The 18,316-nt window shown below is 41.8% G+C and overlaps 1 protein-coding gene across 6 annotated transcripts in view; it reads right to left on the minus strand.

The window, feature by feature from the left end:
* FGD4 (FYVE, RhoGEF and PH domain containing 4) overlaps positions 1–18,316 on the minus strand; it is a 104,807-nt gene that overhangs the window by 63,790 nt on the left and 22,701 nt on the right. The window contains exon 1 of one of the 6 annotated variants that reach the window (XM_050985302.1): positions 12,420–12,438. The exons of 3 other annotated variants lie outside the window; for them this stretch is intronic. In XM_050985302.1, the coding sequence (XP_050841259.1) occupies positions 12,420–12,429 (10 nt within the window). In that variant the 5' untranslated portion in view covers positions 12,430–12,438. Of the gene's footprint in view, positions 1–2,678; positions 2,819–4,398; positions 4,752–12,419; positions 12,439–18,316 lie in introns of those variants that run through there. 2 more of the 6 variants (XM_050985307.1, XM_050985313.1) reach the window with 2 other exon arrangements.

Raw genomic sequence — 18,316 nt, forward strand, 5'->3', positions numbered from 1 at the left:
TGCATAAATCTTTGTTTCAGCCTTAGCTAAAAAAATTTTAGAATATACTTAGAACTATAAACCACACCAGCACCTAATTGAGCAGGTGAACATGGATTTTGTTTTGGATTTTGGTAAGTGTTACTACAAGTAGAAGTGGAACAGACAAGTTACAACACTGTTTAATATCAGGGTTAGCTGCACCTACACCCTTCCCATGAAGGTAAAGTGCATCTGTGGTAGTGAGAAAGCCACAACAAAAAAGTACAATCTGAAGAAGACACAGGCCAGAAAACGTCTACAGATAGGCAAGAAGAACTACAAGAAACTTGCCATGAAGGTTCCTCCAAAGATCAGCAGCTGGAAAGGCACTTCTACTTTCAAAAGTACTTCTGCTAGCCATCTGTCAGGACTAGAGGGCTATTCTCCCCTCAGTTCCAAATCTGGCTGCCCTGGGTTACCATTCATCTGAGGCACTGAAGACTGGCTTGAGCCCAGAAAGCATCACCCTGAGAGCAGAATTCATGTCTCAAAGTGCCTGCCCGAGTGTTCTGCTGACAGGGATCTCATGACACTGGCAATGAGTTCAATCTTTCCTGTTCCATTTCTGAAGCATAGTGTAACACTTACTTTCCATCATTTAGCACAGTTTTAAGCTCTCTTTAAAGTTTGTTTCCCATAGCCATAAGAGTCTGTGATTTGCAGTATGCCAGAAGAAAAGCCTCTGATCATCTAAATGGCAGGTAAGTTATAAGGCTGCCTGTGACTGAGGGTGGCAGTGGGGAAATCCTACACAAAAACCCCTCAGTGACCAAATGGCTCCTTCCAGTCCTGAGCTCCACATTCCCAAATGCACTCAAGGACTTACTTTCCTGAGATACTCATCAAGAAGTAAACAATTCCCATGGCTCTTATAAGTCCAAGTAGTATTTTTATACTTAAAATGAACAGCTAATTATATAGTAAGAGCAACTGGATGAACTAGGGGAAGAAAAAAATATTCCCCTTCAAGATATTCTGTTGCTGGCAGTCATTTCTTCCCATCCTGTTCTTCTTCCAACTTTGAATAACAATTACTTGGGAGTAATTTTCTAAAACTATTTACAGAACACTTATGAGTCTTCAGGTTCTTCAATTAGACACCTTAATGAGGTGGAAGCACAAGGAAGGACAGAAGTACTTCTGTACTAAATGCAAGCTCCACTGGAAAAGACTAAAAAACTACCACCATTCACAAAAATAATTCATCTGCTAACTGCATTTAGTTACTCACTGCAGAGGTTTAGGGTGGGGATCAGCTTTAGAACAAATTCGACCAATTTGATGTTTTCTAAAATCTGGTACAGCACTTTCCAGCATTGTGGGAAAAAGTGTTAATGCCTGAATTTTGACCCCACCCAGGGAAAGTATAAAAGGCAGCAGCAATTTTACATGACTAAGGCCCAGCAAACAGACCAACAGCAGCAGTGCCTGTGTCAGCAGGTCTGTCCTCCCACATCCAGAGGCTGGAGAACTCCATTATTCCATGGAACTTGCAAAGAGAACAGTTTGTAAACAGGCACCAGGACTTTCCAAAACAGCTGGCCCTTCCGAGGGAGCTGCAGGCTTTAACCTTGAAACAGCCACGCTGCTGTAAGGAGACAGTGAGGAGCCTGAGCTTTTTTGGTTTTTTGTTTTAGTGTTCACTATACGCGGGTAAACGGCAAAAACAAAGCGCATTGAAAATGAAGCAATGTTTAAATCCTCCACCAAGCAGCAGCCCGAACACAATGTATAAATAAACCCAAGTCATGTCAAGCAGCATTCCACAGTCATGTGTCAAGTGAAAAGCAGAAAGGCTTGTCTGTTTGAAGAAAACAATTGTGATCGTTTATGCACCAGCCACTTTCCTATATATTGACTCAGGATTTTACCATTTAATTACAAGTTTCCTGAAAGCTTTGTGAGTACAGACACTATAAACAAGATTATTATGAGCTCATTATATACTAGGTTGCATTTCTAGACACTATTTAGTTGAGTGCTCATTCAAAATGCCCTTTTATTGTGAGATGATGTACCTAAGTTTAGCATACCCACTTAAAATCACCCCAACCAAATCACTACTCAGTGTGACCCACCATCTCTGCTAGCCCCCAAAGCCTGTATTTTAAACTAAATCTCCTTCAAGAGATCATGTAGCAGATTACATTGACAATCATTTATTTGCATTAAGTATAAACATCACAGCCACTTGCAATAATCTACCTAAGACTAAAAACAAAAAAAAGCCCTTAAAAAAAACCATCATTAGTTTCTACCAGACATTGAACAGTTCCTCTCTTACAAGGAAATGGGATGTCTACTATGAAAGGCCAGATGCTCAAATGGATTAAACAGTGTCTAGCCTTTAAATCCTCCATCCACAAATCAACACTGACCTAGTGACCTAAAGTAAAATTTAATAATAAAAAAGTATCCAACAGACACATATAGACCAATCAAGACAGAAATTTAAAAAAAAAAATTGTTTGCCTAAGACTGTTTGGACATTGACATGGTGCTCATGAGAATGCAGGAGCTGGAGTGCACAGAATGTGCAGTCCCCTATTTATCCTTGACACAGGTTTAGCAGAGGCAGTGGGAAAACAGGCTCCTCAGCACGGCCCCAGTTAGCAATCAGGAGAAATCACCTCTGGAAAGGGTACCCAAGCCATTACCTTCCTGCCCTCAGGATTGTTGCTGTCTCTGAAGACTTGCCAGCGAGACAGTAATTCACAGGCAGTGACAGTGAATCCTGTGGGCAGCAGCTGCCTTCCTGGAGACTGAGCAGGGAAGAGAAACACATCCCACAGCAGCATAACCTTGGGAGGGTTGCCCTTCACTCCAGGCAGATCCAGGGTAACACCTGAAGGGTGAAAGTCTGATCTCCTTCCAAGCACAAAAGCCAATCTGCCCCCTTCCTCCTGACAATGCGATTACAGACGCGGCACTTGCACGTGTGAACAAGTCCACTGCAGCCCATTAAGAGCAAGTTTTGCATAAATTATCAACTTCAAAGCAATGCAATATTTAAATTCTGTGGAAGGAAGGGAATTTTTAAAAAGGGTTTTTTTTTTAATTACAAGTTGATACAGCTTTTATTAAGGGTGCTCACACATTTCCACCAACATGAGAGTGTTACATGATGTGTGAAAGGACTCCAGGCACATACACCAGCCTCCCACAAGCACAAGAAAAGCTCATTCACCACAAACAGTTAAAGTACTCAAAGAAATAAAAACCCTCTCAACCTCCCACACACACTTTTGTTAGGCACCAAGACTTGAAAAGCATCTTGTAGGTTAAAAATTTATCTTAGTCAAATATGTTGCAATCGTGACTTATTAACTCTATCAGTAACTTTCCATCCAGACTTCAATGCCCTGACATTTTCAGGGCTTAAAAGCAGAGGACAGAGAGGTTGAATTAGCACTGACACAGTTTTAATTAACAGCCTCTAGTAGTGTTCTCCCCTGCACCAAATAAAAATGGCAGTTCTGGCAAGAGGGATGCAGCATAAGACCTTTATTTGAAAAGGGAAAGCCCATATGTGACTGAAACATCTGCTGAAGCAATATTTTGCATTTTTGGGTGGCCAAATTTTCATGCCCCTCATTTAAGTCAGCAATTTGAGTTGCAGTAAAATGTTCACCATGCAGATATTAGGAAAAAAATTAATACTCCTAGCTCTTACAACACAGAAAAAAAAGTATAAGACGAGAAAACCTTACAAGAATGTACCTTTATTATTATTTTCCCCTTCATATTAAATCCTGCCATCTAAACAGTCCCAATATTGGCAGAGAATCCCAAAAACTCATGTCAAGTCTTTATACAACTAAGCTCTATAAGAGAAATAGCCCAAAATGTTTGGTCAGTTGGTGAGTTAGAGGGAGAGAGGGTGGGAGCAAGGAGTGGAAAACCTGCTCCTGCATTCTGCCTCTCTTACGCTGCTTCCTTGGGCAAACTGCATAAAACACCCTGAACGTCCATTGTATCACCAGCTCTGCTCGAGTATTTTCCCCTCGTCTCACGATTTGTGCCGGTAGGAAAACCAAACATGTTATCACATCCAAAAAGAAATCACTCAGACAAAAAGCAACCGGCGTGAAAAGACAGTAAATCAAAGAGATCTGGCAGCAAAAAGCGTTTCATAAAGACGAGAAGTATGGATTGCTCCATTGGTGCCAGTTCGGCCAGTTATTGTTCTGACTTACTACTTTAACTACCCCAGATTAAACTGCTTGAACTGCAACAGACAAACGAAGATCCTTAAAATACAATCCCCCCACACCCTCCTAACAATAAGCATTATTTCCGTGGCGCTGCCATCCTCAAATCTTAAAGCCACTACCTCAATTAAAAATTACCTATACACAAAATGAATTTAGCACCGACCTTGCAAAAAGCTCGCTCCTCTCGGCTAGAAATCATTAACAGTTTTGGTAAAAATCCTTTTATGTGCTCCTCCAGCTAGCTAATTCCAGCCTTCCATTAACGCACTCCATTGCAGATAATTGCCGGCAGCACACGCTCCCCTGCTTTTGCTGGTTCCCAACGCAGCGAGGATAATCACATTCCAGCAGGGAGCGAACAGATGGCAGCCTCCATGGTAACCAGTCCTCCCCAGCCACTGCTAGCGCTGGGAGACTCCCGGGGACCGGGGCAACAAGCGCTCTTTGTGCTCCAGCCCCGCCAAGCCCGAGCGCAGCGGAGCCGGCGCCGGGGCTCACTGGGCATGCCTGGCAGGTGCCCGGCCTTGGCAGGCGGGCACCGCACCTGAACAAAAGCTGGCAGCCAGCTTTAACCTTGGCACTGCCTGTCCCCGCCGTGCGCAGGGCGTGAAACGCCCGCTGAGACCGAGGTGAAGCTGAGCGGGAGGTCTGGTTGCTGTTAAAACGGGGGAATTAGATGGGAGCTGGGTTTCCCTTGGCAAAATGATTTTCTGAAGGCAGGCTTATTTCCCCTGAATGGGTTTGATTTCAGCACGATTGGAAACCTTCGCTGCCTGATCTCTGTCTCCCGGACTTTGAAATTGCTCCCCTCAAGACACCATAATCTATTGCTCAACAAGAATTGCCCAGACCCTCTGTTTTGGTCTCGGGGTTATCTGCTCTGCATCGGCCGGGATCGATGCTGATTCAGCACCAGGCAAAACTGCCCTGTCCCTGCTGCACTGCCAGGAGAGGCGTGCCTGGAAAAGCCTTTTTTTCCATATCAAAGGTGTGCCTGAAACCTCTGCTCTCACCGGGCCAGACCCTGCACAGCTCCACACCTACTGTGAAGGTGTGTGCACCAGCTCAGAGAATTCCCACTGGTGATGTCTGCAGGGAAAAGGGAAGTGGCTTTTCACATCCAACTGATAATGATCTTCTCTGCGAAATAAAAGGGCTTTGAAAGAACATATTAAGGCTTTAAATACTGATGAGTTGCACAGTCTCAAAATATTTAAGGTTTGAAACGCTGAATGTACAAGAGCCTTGACTCACACAAACTTTCTCTGCCTCACTCCCAAAACCACTCAGTGCTTATGACTAATGGTGTGTCAAAAACTGGGTAATTTTACTTGAAGCTGCACCAAATTTGGACCTCAGGTTCCTGCATGCTAACTTATGTCTAGCAAACTATTCTTTTGAGGAAGGGAAGATGGTTTCCTTTCTCCTTGTGTCTTTTGGCTGGTCCTGCAGAAGAGCCTTAGTTCCTCTAAAAGACTGAAAAACCCTGAGCTGGACCCCACCATCACAAAAGCACGTCTTCTTCTGCAAGTGGTTTCAGGCACAGAGCTCTATGATTTTCTCTCTCCTCCACCCAAATCTTCAGTTTTCCTCATCCTCGCTGCACAAGGATGTTTATTTTGTTTCACAGCAAGCCCAGTGCAGTTTACATTGGTAAGAGACACCACTGTTGAACTGCTGGTGCATTACCATGGGAAGCCCTTCAGATCCCTGCTGACAGCACATGAGTATCTGAAATCAACACAAGTCCCCACCACAGAAAGCTGAAGAGGACCCAGATTTCAGAAGGAACTCAAAGAACTCACAAGGCTATTGTGGGTACTGGTGAAAGGTGTGGGACAAAACCCAGGTTTGCCAACTTGCCCTCCAGGACTTGTAGACCATTCTGACTCATGCTGCTAATTTCAATCCATTTTCTTCCTCTAAATAAGCAATCCTTGCATAATCAAAAAATTCTTAAGCTTATGTGGACACCAAACCTAACTATCCATCAGCAACAGCAGTAAAATAAAGGAAAAAAGCCAGTATCATATTCAACTTGCCAATTATTAATAATAAAAAAATTCAGCATTAAAGAATCATGAAAGGCAGCAATACCATTTCCTTTTTGCCTCTTAAAAACAAAGACAGAGGCTCAGAAATTAGGTTTGATTTACTTAGAGATTTTTATGCATTTAGGCACTTCTGGGGTTTAAAAATGGAGCTATTATAATTCTTAGCAAAATTACTTCAGAAGTATAGGGATTCAAGTTCAGTTTTGGTCTTTTTTGCATCATGAAAGGGACACCTCCTACAAAACAGTTTTCTAGATTTATGTTAATTCCAACTTTGTATTTAAAAATTAAGTTGTTTACTGAAATATTATAAGCCATCTTGGTATTGGAAAACCTGTTCCATGCACCATAAAAACCCTTAGACCATCTGTTCTTGAACAAGAACTAGCTGTACTCATTATAGGAGGATTGCTAGCAGAATGAAGGGCAACAGCAGTCAGAATCCATTTCAGCTTCTTACTTGGAATTTCTTTAATTATTAGGTCTGATTTTACAAAGACACAATGGAAAAAAAATCAACTACGTGGAGCAGCCATCACACAAAGGAAGGGACAATGGGACACACTACAGTCTTTGAGAGAAGCAATAGGGAACATACATGGACCAATGCTAAAAAAAGTGTCTTCTGTTCATATGACAAAAGTTTTATTTAAGCTCCTAGAAAGGGACAGAGGAAAACAGTACATCCAAAATGGTTCTGAGGAGTGGTGGACAAGGAAAAGAAAATTTAGTCATCTCTCCTTTTTGTTTGGCTCAGAGACAGAAGTGTATTCCTGAAGTAGTTTTAGCTGGAAGACATGAATGGAAAATAAAAAGAACATATTGACATCCGGTGTCCTGAGCTGATTCCATGGTAAGGATTGTCTTTCACAACAATGGCCCCATGTGCTTCAGCTTTCCCAGTCCCAGCTGCTATCTGACAGACCATTTTATTCAGGTTGATGAAGTCTGAAACTAAGCTTTACAAATGTATGTTTTTCACATTGGGGGTGTGTGTGTGTGTGTCTTTTTGGTAATGACCACTTAAAAATCTATTCACCCAAAACACGTTATGTGAGTTTAGAATGAGATACATAGACAGCAGTTAGTCACCATTGTCTGCCTAAGATTTGAAAGCTTTAACTAAAGCCAACCACAGCACCCAACTGACATGTCAGGCCCCCCACACACATGGGTTCAAGTTGTTGCCCATTTGTTATATCATTTTTAGAGTTCTACTGAAACAGGCTTGTAAATCCTGACAGTTGCAACATTTACTGCCAGACGAAGTAAAACAATACAACATTGATCTGCTCTATTATAGTGTCACCTTTGTTTCCACAGAGAAATCAAATTGAATATAAATATAGACTCATAGAACTGTTTATGTTGGAAAAGATCTCCAGACCATGGAGTTCAGCTGTTAACCCAGCATCACTGTATTCTCCACTAAACCATGTCCTCCAGTGTCACATCCACACATTTTTTTAACACTTCCAGGCACGGTGATTCCAGCACTGCCCTGAGCAGCCAAGTTCCAATCCTTGACAACCCTGTCAGTGAAGAATTGTTTCCTAAAATCTAAAATCTAAACCACCCCTGGTGCAAAGTGAAGGACAGTCACTTGTTGCCTGGGAGGAGTCTGACCCCCACCTTGCTATAACTTTTCAGGGAATTGTAAAGAGTTAAAAGGTCCCCCAAAGCCTCCTTCTCTCCAGCCCAAACACCCCCAGCTCCCTCAGCTGCTCCTCACAGGATCTGTGCTCCAGACCCTTCCCCAGCCCCACTGCCCTTCTCTGGACATGCTCCAGCACCTCTTTCTCAAAGTGAGAGGCCCAGAACTGAGCACAGAATTTGAGGTGCAGCCCCACCAGTGCCAAGCACAGGGGCACACAATTGTCATGTGCTCCTTTTAGCTCCAAATGATCCAGGACTGAAGAAGTGCACCTCAAGGGAAACAGGATGTCTACATTTTTAAGAGCATAAAGAAATACATCTATTCTCATAAGCAAGCATAAAGGCTCTGAAGATGGAAAGGAGGCTGCATCCCATTACTTCCCCAGAGATTTCAGGCTCCTCAGTGCCACAAGAAACAAGACTGTGGCATTTATTTTTCTTTCAGGGTGCCCTGAGAGTAGATGTGTGCTGGGCTTGGAAAAAAGGGCAGCTGTTTGGCTTTTGTTCTGACAGGCAGTGTTTGATTCACATGATGTCAGTGTTCCAGGTGCTGAACCTTTCCCTTCCTAAGTGCTGCTGTTTACAGGAGGGGATTTGCAGCAGAGAGAGGAGCCATCTCCTCCTCTCCACCTCAGTGACACTGTCTCCATCCCCTGCAGCCATCCTTCCTCCAATGTTACAACAGCTGTTCCTGTGGATGCCTATTTTTGGCAGCTGTCACTAAAGGACAACAAAGAAACAGGCCCAGAAGTTTTACTAGGCCATCTTAGGGATCTGTTTGGTCCACAAGCCTGGAAGTTATCCTTCCCTCTTAGGCAGTTCTCCAGAATAACTTTCCAGTTACAGAAATATAAGAAACAAGACTTGTACTGTTCTGTCTCCAAAGATGGTTATTTTCAGATCAGGCAGGGCACCAGGCTGATACACTGGAACACATTCTGTAAACTGGAATTGCTTTCATTTCCAAGCAGTTCATGGCACCTCTCCCATTGAGCTGTATCAGCAATGCCTGTAGCAAAGATATTGTTTCTTCCTAAAGCAAATACTAAAGCATATCTGGAGTTATCCAGGCACATTGATAAATATAATTTTCAAGTATTATGGAAATAAATGATGTAAAATCTAATTTCAAGAAAATCCAGACATTGAAAGGCTCTAGATTTCAGCCCCTTCCTCTAGTAAAGAAAATCCTCTTGCTAACTGCTGATAATAAAGACACAGCTAATTAACAGAATTTTACATTGTAAACACTGAACTGTTTTTATGTCAACAGCAAAAGTGCACAGAAGAATTGTTAAGGAGAATGTATGATTGCACAGGCTCCCTCAGGAGCACACTGCAGTCAGGCCTTGCACATCCAAGGCATGGAAATGCTCCTATTGGTGCTACCTGCCCAGCAGCAAGAGGGCTGGATCTGGCTTTGCAAGGGGTGCACAAATGGAGAGAAATGGAAAGCCAACATCAACAGGCTTGCCTCACAACAGCAGAATAAGCTGTCACACTAATGCATTCAGTAAAAAAAAAAAAAAAAGAAAGAAAGAAAAAAGCAAGAGGTATGACAAAAGTAGAGCAGATTTCAGCTAAAAACTCAGTTTGTCTAGGTAGGACAATTCAGTTCACTGTCTGGAAGCACCCAACAATAGGGCACAGCAACCAGCAGACGTGCCTGATTATTTCTGCAATCTCACAGAGTGTTTCCATGGAAAAGCAGCAGCCTCCTAGGTTTGACATTCAGCGTCTGACAGCTGAGCCAGCCAAAGCTCAGACTCACAGGGCTCAAAGAGAGATCACAGACAGCTCTTTGGATGTGGTTCTGAGCAATGCAGGACTAAATCCAGCTCTGAGGAAGAGCCCAACCCCAGGGGTTCTGCTCTGTGCTTTTTATTTACCAGTTCAGTTCCAAATGAAAGCAGAACAGACATCAGAGCAGCACATGGGTGGGAGCTGTGGCCACAGGGCTTTCCTTTCTCCTTAGGCTCCACTAAAGAGTTTCTGAAAAGTCTGTACAGGAGCTGAAAGACTGCTCCTGGACAGAACTGGCAAAACAAAGACAGAAATGCTGGGAGAAGAATAGCCTGTACATCCCCTCCTCTATAAATTATCCTGCAGTAATGACCAAAACCAGTGGGAGAGTAAGGAAATGCAGAGAAACCAATGCAACCACAGTGAAGTAACTCACAACATTATGGGCATTCATTGTCTCCTCCACGCAGATCCAGGAAGATCTCATACTTCATCAGTCAAACTTGGAAAGAAAAAAGGTTGTCACAACTCCAGAACTTGAAGTTAGTCTTTGCAGAGGTAATCTGAGGTACAGCAGGAGCAGTGGGATTTGAGCAGTACTGAATATTGCATCATGCTAAAGCCCACTGCATGTGGGTAAATTATTAGTGGCAAACAATGCAGAAAAAATTCCTGAAATGCATTTAGCAGATCCACTCATACAATACACATTGATGTGACTTAAATTCCTTTCCAAACTCATCAGGCACCACTTTGCCAGAGGTTTCTAAGGTCTAGAGACACCAGGGCCAGATCCAACCCTTTTCTGGGCAGTCTGTAACAGCTCCTAGAACAACACCACATTCACTTTTCTTTCTCTACCCAGGAGCTCCTTCCTCAGGTCAACTGAGCACAAAGCCATCTAAAAAAAACCCCTCATTTTGGAGGGTATTTGATCAGGCAAGCTTGGAGCATGCTCCTTCCATGCCCACAGCTGACAGCTCCACTGACAAGAGGAAGGAAAAGCAGCATCACAAGATTTACTGGCAGCTGACAAGACAACACCAACAAAACCTACAAATTCTACCCACCTGCCATGCTAGCTCACACAAGAGAGTTAGCTTTTTTACAACCCAAATTTACAGGGCCACTTAGGCCAACAGTAGCTCTGTGTTCCATTGGAGCCACTCAAAATATTCCTGGGTTTTATTTTTCTTTCTATTTCAATGCCTCAGAGATTTCTTTGCAGTCTACCCCCTCCCACAAGAATAAGCAACCAGTTTCACAGCTGTGGGGGGAAATAATAAAGGAAAAAGATGTTTTTCCAGACACTGTTTAGAAAATTTTGATGAATACTGGGGACCTTGGTCACAGTTAGGGCTTCCAGTGGACTCCTGACAAATACATGGTCCTAGAGGCATACAGCAGGTTGTCTCTATTTATTTCAGATCATTCTCCACAAAAGTAATCAGCCCAGTACAGCCTCTTGCTGTACAGTGTTGCTGGCAGCAAGCACCTTGTGAGGCTTGTGTCATTATTGCTCCTAACATATAATGCAACAAAGAGGGATCGTGCAAGGATTGTATTATTTTGCTACAAGGAAGCAGAAAAGAATATTAGCACATGAGTCACTGCAGTACCTTGAAAGGTCTAGAATTTTCAGTTTTCCTTTAATTGCCCTTATGCACATGTGGATAAGGTAAAAAAACCAAACAGCATAAATCAAGACACACCTACAAAGAAAGACTCCACATTCTGAGAAATGAGCAAGACTGACACATGTGCACAAAACAGAACTAATAAGTTGATCTTGTTCACTAAAAACATTTTGGAGACACTTTTTAAGTGTTGATTGTCTTTGTACTGGTGAGAAAAATGAGTCCAAAGAATGCAGTTCCAGGAGGGGTGAATAATTAACTGTATTTCAAAGTTCCTTAATTAATATAATATAGTGCAAGTGTGTCTATATAGTGTATATATGCAGTACAATAAAATATTTTCCATCCAGTCTGCCTGTACTTACATTTTAAACAGCTAGGGTGTATTTTATATTTTTATATCTAGAAATACATCTAGAAATACATGTTGATATGTTTAAACAGCGCTCTAGTAAATGTATTAGCTACACTTAGCTTCCAGGAAAATGCACAGCAAGGTCATGATGTGGGGGGCCATAGTGACACTCACCCCTTGTCTCTTATCCATAATTTTGAAGATCATCACTATTCTCAGACTGCATGTGACAGAAAAATAGGAAGGAAAGGTCAGGAAAATGTCAGAAACCAAGTTCAAATTTGAAGAGAAGTCCATGGTGTGCAGTGAGGAAGGTCACAAGCCTCTATTTCTCTTTGTAGTGGCAACTGCCTTGGATCAACACATCCTTGTTCTGCTTCTGCTGCTGCTCACCCAAGCCATGAGAGCTCAGTTTAGTGCAACTGCCTTTGGATGCTGACAGATGACTTGGTCCTCAACAACAACAAGAAACAAGCTTTCTTTTTGATATCAGCAAAAAAACTAGATCTAGACCACAGATTTACTCCTGCACAGAAAAGTTTGGTCACAGCTACTAGAGCAGTAACTGGCCTCCTGCAGATTTCTAAGTCAGATCTATACACATATCAGCTGTAGGCCAAGAAAAACTGGGTGTATCTTGATTTTCAAATATTTCTGAGACTCTCCCAGAGGACGTCTGTTTAACATCAAAACCACTGTTAAGGAAAAAAACCCACAAAAGCAAAAGACAGCTACTTACAGCTACCCATGCCTTATAAAGGAATGCCAGTGCCACAAGCAGAAATCCTCAACATTCCAGTGATTCTGTGCAAGTTAACCTACTTATCTGGGAGGCAATCTTTAAAGTGGGCATAGAATGAGCATTATCAACTCACTCTATGAAAAAGGAAGTTCTGAATTTCATAACTTAGTGACATAGCTCAGGAAGTAAGCAACGAGAAGTATTTCAACACATACTAACAGTAGATTGTGTGAGTGGGCACCCATGTCAAAGGAAATGTGTCTTTAAAATTTCTCTTAAAAAAGAAAAAAAATCCCCACACATTGGGAATTGTTTGTCTCAGTGCCATCAAGAAGAGTTATTTTCTTTCCTACTTTATGGAAGCTATATTCTAATCTCACCTTTAAGGGCTTTTGGGAATCCTCACTTCTTAAGAAAAGAATGAGCAGCTCTGGCAATGCAGAATGTGTGTTACTCTGTAGAAGAGCAGTCCTGTATTTTAGTTTGTTAAGAACAGGAAACACATGAATAAATTCAGAGAAAGGATTTCTATGAGTTACTTTCACTTGTAGTCTCACCATTCTTTTACAGTCATAAACTGTCTTGTAGTAAGTTATCATTTTCCTGTAGCAGGAAACTTGTAAACAAGACAGGTCTTGTAATCTGCTCCTCCATTTTTGCTTCTCATCCTTGTGGTCTTTATACCCAACTTCAGCAGGAGGCCTCCAGCCCTTCTACTGCCACACATTTGCACCATGCAGAATTCAGCAGAAACAGGCATGCCCTGACTGCAAAAAGCTCCTGACTCCTTCCTGCATTGACTGTTACATTACTGAGATGGCATGAGAGAATTTTCAGGCAAATGAAAAAGACTTGACCATTTCCACCATGCCTCAATTAAAAACAAAAACCCCAAACAAACAAACAAATAAAGACAACAACACCAGCAAAAAAAAAAACCTTCTTAAGATACAATCCCATAGCATCAGGCATGGATGATGCCAGCAGCTCTCTAGACAGCCAGACACTCACCTGCCACAGCACCCACTCCATGCAGCCTCTCAGAAGCCCATTCCTCAATTTGATTTTTTTAAAGCAGGAGGAGCTAAGAGTTCTAACGAAAAGGGGAGTCTGTGTCTATTGTACTATTGCTTCATGAAGTGTGGGAACTTACACATGAGAAAAATTACATTTACTGATCAATAAGAGTTCTATAATTACACAAACTGAAGACATAACAGGAGACTACATGGTCCAACACCCAGCCCTGAAGCATAATTGGCATGTCTAACCCATCCTGGGAAGACAAATATGAGGAAACTACATCATCAGAAGTATGAACTATACCTCGCTCAGCTTAAAAGAAGAGAAAGAAGAATACAGTACTTTTTAATGGTTCTTCAGTTGAAAGCTGTCTGATGCTACCAGTATAAATCAACCACACTCATTTTCTCCTAACTACCAGCAGGGCAAAGATCCTCAGCATTCTCATGAAAAAATTGAGTTTAAACATCATCATCTCCCAATACTGTCCCCTATTTCACCCAGAAACCCTTCTGACCCTTTCATTCAAGCTCTGAATCTGTAATTTGAAAGCTCAGTATGAATTATAATGATCTTTTTGGTCATATTACTTCTAGCAACCTCCTACAACTGTAACAGCAAAAACATTAAATTTTCACACTCTTGCTTCTCAAAATTTCAGGTTATAGAAGGAAGAGATAGCTGAACAGAAATTAATGAAAGGAAAATTGTGGTTTGCAAAGTTTGTGGTTTGCAGAGTTACCTTTGACTTCAGCACTATAACCATTAGGGGTGATTGCTGTCATCAACAGGAAAACAGCTGCATGCCACAGTCTGCAAAGAGCACTTACTCACCTGCACTCCAGTCACTTAGAATTCAGTACCATTATATCAGATATTACACTGCCATTCATTTAAAATTTGTTATTTTATTTAAGCTTCCATTCAGCTTTTTATGACAAATAATTAAGGCTATATTGCAAGACTGGGAAGGGTTTTTTTTTTGGAGGGGGGGGTGTGTTGACTCTTGAAATAGTCTATTTCCCCTGCTTCAGTAAATTGCAATCTAATATTTATTTTTCAGCCAATCCCACAGTATTGTGGGACACAATACAGCAAAATCTGTAGTCTAGCAGGTTTCAAATTCAGCTGTTAATCAGTCCCTCTATTCCATAACAAGTAGAAACTTTAATAAGTTGTGACATTCATACCTGAAAGCTACAAAAAGTAGACAAAGCACCCCAGAAATGATTTTCAGTTCAGTCCAACATGATCCATAACAACCAATTGCCAAAATGCACCCACTCCCCAACTCATAAGAAATCACATTCTAATTTAAGACGTGTGTTTGTCAAAGCAAAGACATCTACATATGTGATTTATCAGAAGTGATGCTGAAAGTGGATATAAATACTCCAGCTGGCCCAACACAGCACAGCAGCAGTGGAGGACTGCCAAGATGACCTCGAGTGCATTCCTCTGAACACAGCATACATCCTGTACCTCTGCCACCTCCCCCTAAAGCAGCAGCTGGCTGCTAGAAACACCTATGTTTCCTGTTCAATATTTGATTCTAAAAGGGAAAATTCATCCATTCTGGTTTCACAAAGAGCATGAAAAACAATAATGATATAGCTGAAAGAGATTCTAGTCACAATTATTTAGACTATGAGGACACTGTGAGCCACAAGAAGCCTTACAGTCTCCCTCAGTGATCTCTCTGGAGAGCTGAGGGATTTTGATGCTTGGATTTGGAAGCAGAAAGACTTGAGAAGTTCTTTTGGGATATACAGGAAGCCTATGTATTAAGGACAGTGCATGACATTTGCTTTTTACTCTCTCCTCTTTGACAGCAAGGATCTCTGCTGGATGCTGGTTTAGGAAGGCAACCAACCTCTGACCCAAAATAAGCAAAATTAATTGTGTGTTCACAGGAATGTTTCTGTGTTCACACTGTGGTCTCTCCCGTTTCCAGGAATATAACAGAACAATAGCTATGTTTGATTATATTAAAAAAACCTTTTATTGTTAAATAAACAACCAAAATCAATGAGTACTTTAGGGTTAGACTTTGTTGCTCATACTCTACATCGCAGCAAAAGGAGAAAGCTTCAGAAATTCTGGAAACAGTAGCTTAGCAGTGTTTTACCCTCATCTACTCAGTATCCAGTTTCAGTAGAAAACTTTTTTTTTTCCCCCAGAGCCAACAGGAAAAAAAAAGCGCTAACTCCTTGAAACAGGAAAATTAGATAACCAAACTGAAATTCCTCCAGTCCAATCCATAATTTGGCTCAGATTTGCAATCTAGAAAGCAGAAGAGGAGCTGCTAGAGAACACTGACATGCACATAAGCACTGAAGTGTTTTAGCATCTGAGAATACTGGGGGGTGGGGTGCTGGTGGGGAGGCTGTTTGGCTGGTTGGTTTGAAGTCTATTAACAAGCCAGGCCCTGCAGAGTTATTATTAATCATGATCAAATCACATCAGGTTGTCAACATCTGATTGCCCTCACACTTGTACATTCTGTACGTGTCCCTCTGAATTAAAATGGGAAAATATTAATCAGCAGTGGCAGCTCACAAGATATTTTCATGCAGCAAAAGTCAAATAAAGTGGAAATTACTCACAGAGCTAAACAAGAACAATAGCTCTGTAAGTTTGCTTTGTGCCAAAATCTTCATGCTATCCATATTATTATTCTGCCAGGGCTCACCGGAAGTTTTTTTTCTAAAATTTCTTTTAAATAAAAAGTGTTTAGATGAGCAATACCATAAAAGGGAAAAAAAAAAAGGAAAAAAAAACCCAGAATGCACACCTACACACAAAAAAAGAGATGCACACTTGAATTTGGGTCCCTTTCCTGTAGATTCTCAGCAGCTGCCCAGCTTTTTGCCAAGTCCGTGGCCACATGCACCCATGACTCTGACTCACCATTCCAGACTGCACACACTGCTCCTTATTCTTTAGTTGCTTCCTAATCTTTTTATGGTTTAGGGCATCCTCATTATGGCTCTGAAATGAGTTGCACACAGAAAGACATGCTCTGTGCTATACACTTACACATCTAAAAACTAAAAATAACAGAAGTGTTTACAAACCACAAAAAACCCCACAAACAAACAAAAAACCCACCAAACAACTGTTCAGTTTTGCCTTCTCCAAGGATTTCTTTGACCTCTTCTGTACAGGGCTTGAACATCTTCATTGACTTGCAACATATCCAAGACATTAATCAGAATATTTTGTTAAGCCTTCCTATCAACCACCATGAGTGACATGAGACAGTGGGGAGGGAGTGAAGGTGGGGGTGGAAGTTATGACTTTTCACCTCTTCCAGAACTGAAACTATTTATATGAATGATGACATTCTCATAAGACTTTCAAAACAGATGCATGAAGCTGGGAAATCAATTCAAAATCAAGGAAATAAATACCCAGCTACAACAGGCATGTATTTGCTGTGCTGCCTTGAGGAATACATTTTTGCCAGATTTGGATCCTAGAGCTCATTATCACCTTATCTGTTGTTTTTTTAATGTACCTGAACTCTTAGAAGGAAACATGAAAAATGAGTATTCAAGAATAAATTCTATCTTAAGTCTTTAGTTCCTTCAGGACAGAAGCTCACAGTAAGTTAAAAAATGAGGAAAATTTTTCAAGACACAATATCACATACTATATGATGTATTTAATGAGAATATACCTTAAGTTCTTGCAGCTATGGAGCTGAACTAGAGGAAGCAGGAATCATGACCAAAATAGGATTTCTTTGGCTATCCAAGACAAAGCAGATTGTGCTTATTTTTCTCTTTTAGGAGGCAAAACAACTGATTTATTTGCCTTACAAAGAACAGCAACCAACAAGAAAGGTTACTTCAGCAGGCCCATGCTTTGGGCCATTTATATTCCCAGTTAAACAGCCAGGCATCCAAACTCTTAGAGGAACATTTGCAGACCTCAACAGGCAAGCAAGTGTTGTCAGTCCCCCTCTGGATCAAGCTGCACTACCTGCTGCCTCAGCTCATGCAGTAGTTCAGTTTTGAAGGAATCATAGAAAGGTTTGAGTTGGAAGAAACCTTAAAAACCATTTAGTTCCAGCCCCCTGCCATGGCAGGGACACCTTCCACCACACCAGACTGATCAGAGCCCCATCCCACTGGGCCTTGAGAGCTTCCAGGGACGGGGCAGCCACAGCTTCTCTGTGCAGCCTGTTCCAGTGTCTCTCCACACTCACAGTAAAGCATCTCCTCTTAATGTCCACCTAAACTGGAGGCAATACTCCAAATGTAGTCTGACCACTCACAGGCTCACTTTCCATCACCCAACACAGCTGGTGCACAAATTTATTGTCTCATAAGCTCCCCATATCTGCATTGCTCCCTAAGCACCAGCTTCTGCTGTTGCACAGAGATTTTTCCATCAGGGACTGTAAAGCTTTTTTTTTTTTTTCCCCCCATAATTAACTGCATGGAAGTTCAATCCATTCATCCACTTCCTCTCAATCCATTTTTCCAGTCTGAAAAAGTCCTTCTGAAAAGCATCACTACCCTACCCTACCCATATCAGCTGCTCCCTTTCCATGTAACATCATCCCCAAACTCGCTGCAGATGCTCTGCTTTCCCTTGTCCAGGGAGTTCACAGCAGTATGGAACAGTATCAATGTTCCAGGGGTAACCCAGGAAAAAGGAATTCCTTTTCTTTCCCTGTCTGCCATTTGGCTGGCATGTCAATTGACCAGTGTCTCCTACAGGACTACTAAAAGTGCTTTGGAAGCCAAAGCCACCTCCAGAATCACCGTCTGACCATCTTGTCCATACCCAAAGGGCAACATTCCCTAAACATAAGTACAACAGCATAAGGTGGCTCCTCCTCTAAGCTCAAATACCAGTTT

This window comes from Serinus canaria, chromosome 1A (assembly GCF_022539315.1).
Source record: "Serinus canaria isolate serCan28SL12 chromosome 1A, serCan2020, whole genome shotgun sequence".
In the NCBI taxonomy this organism is placed as follows: domain Eukaryota; kingdom Metazoa; phylum Chordata; class Aves; order Passeriformes; family Fringillidae; genus Serinus; species Serinus canaria.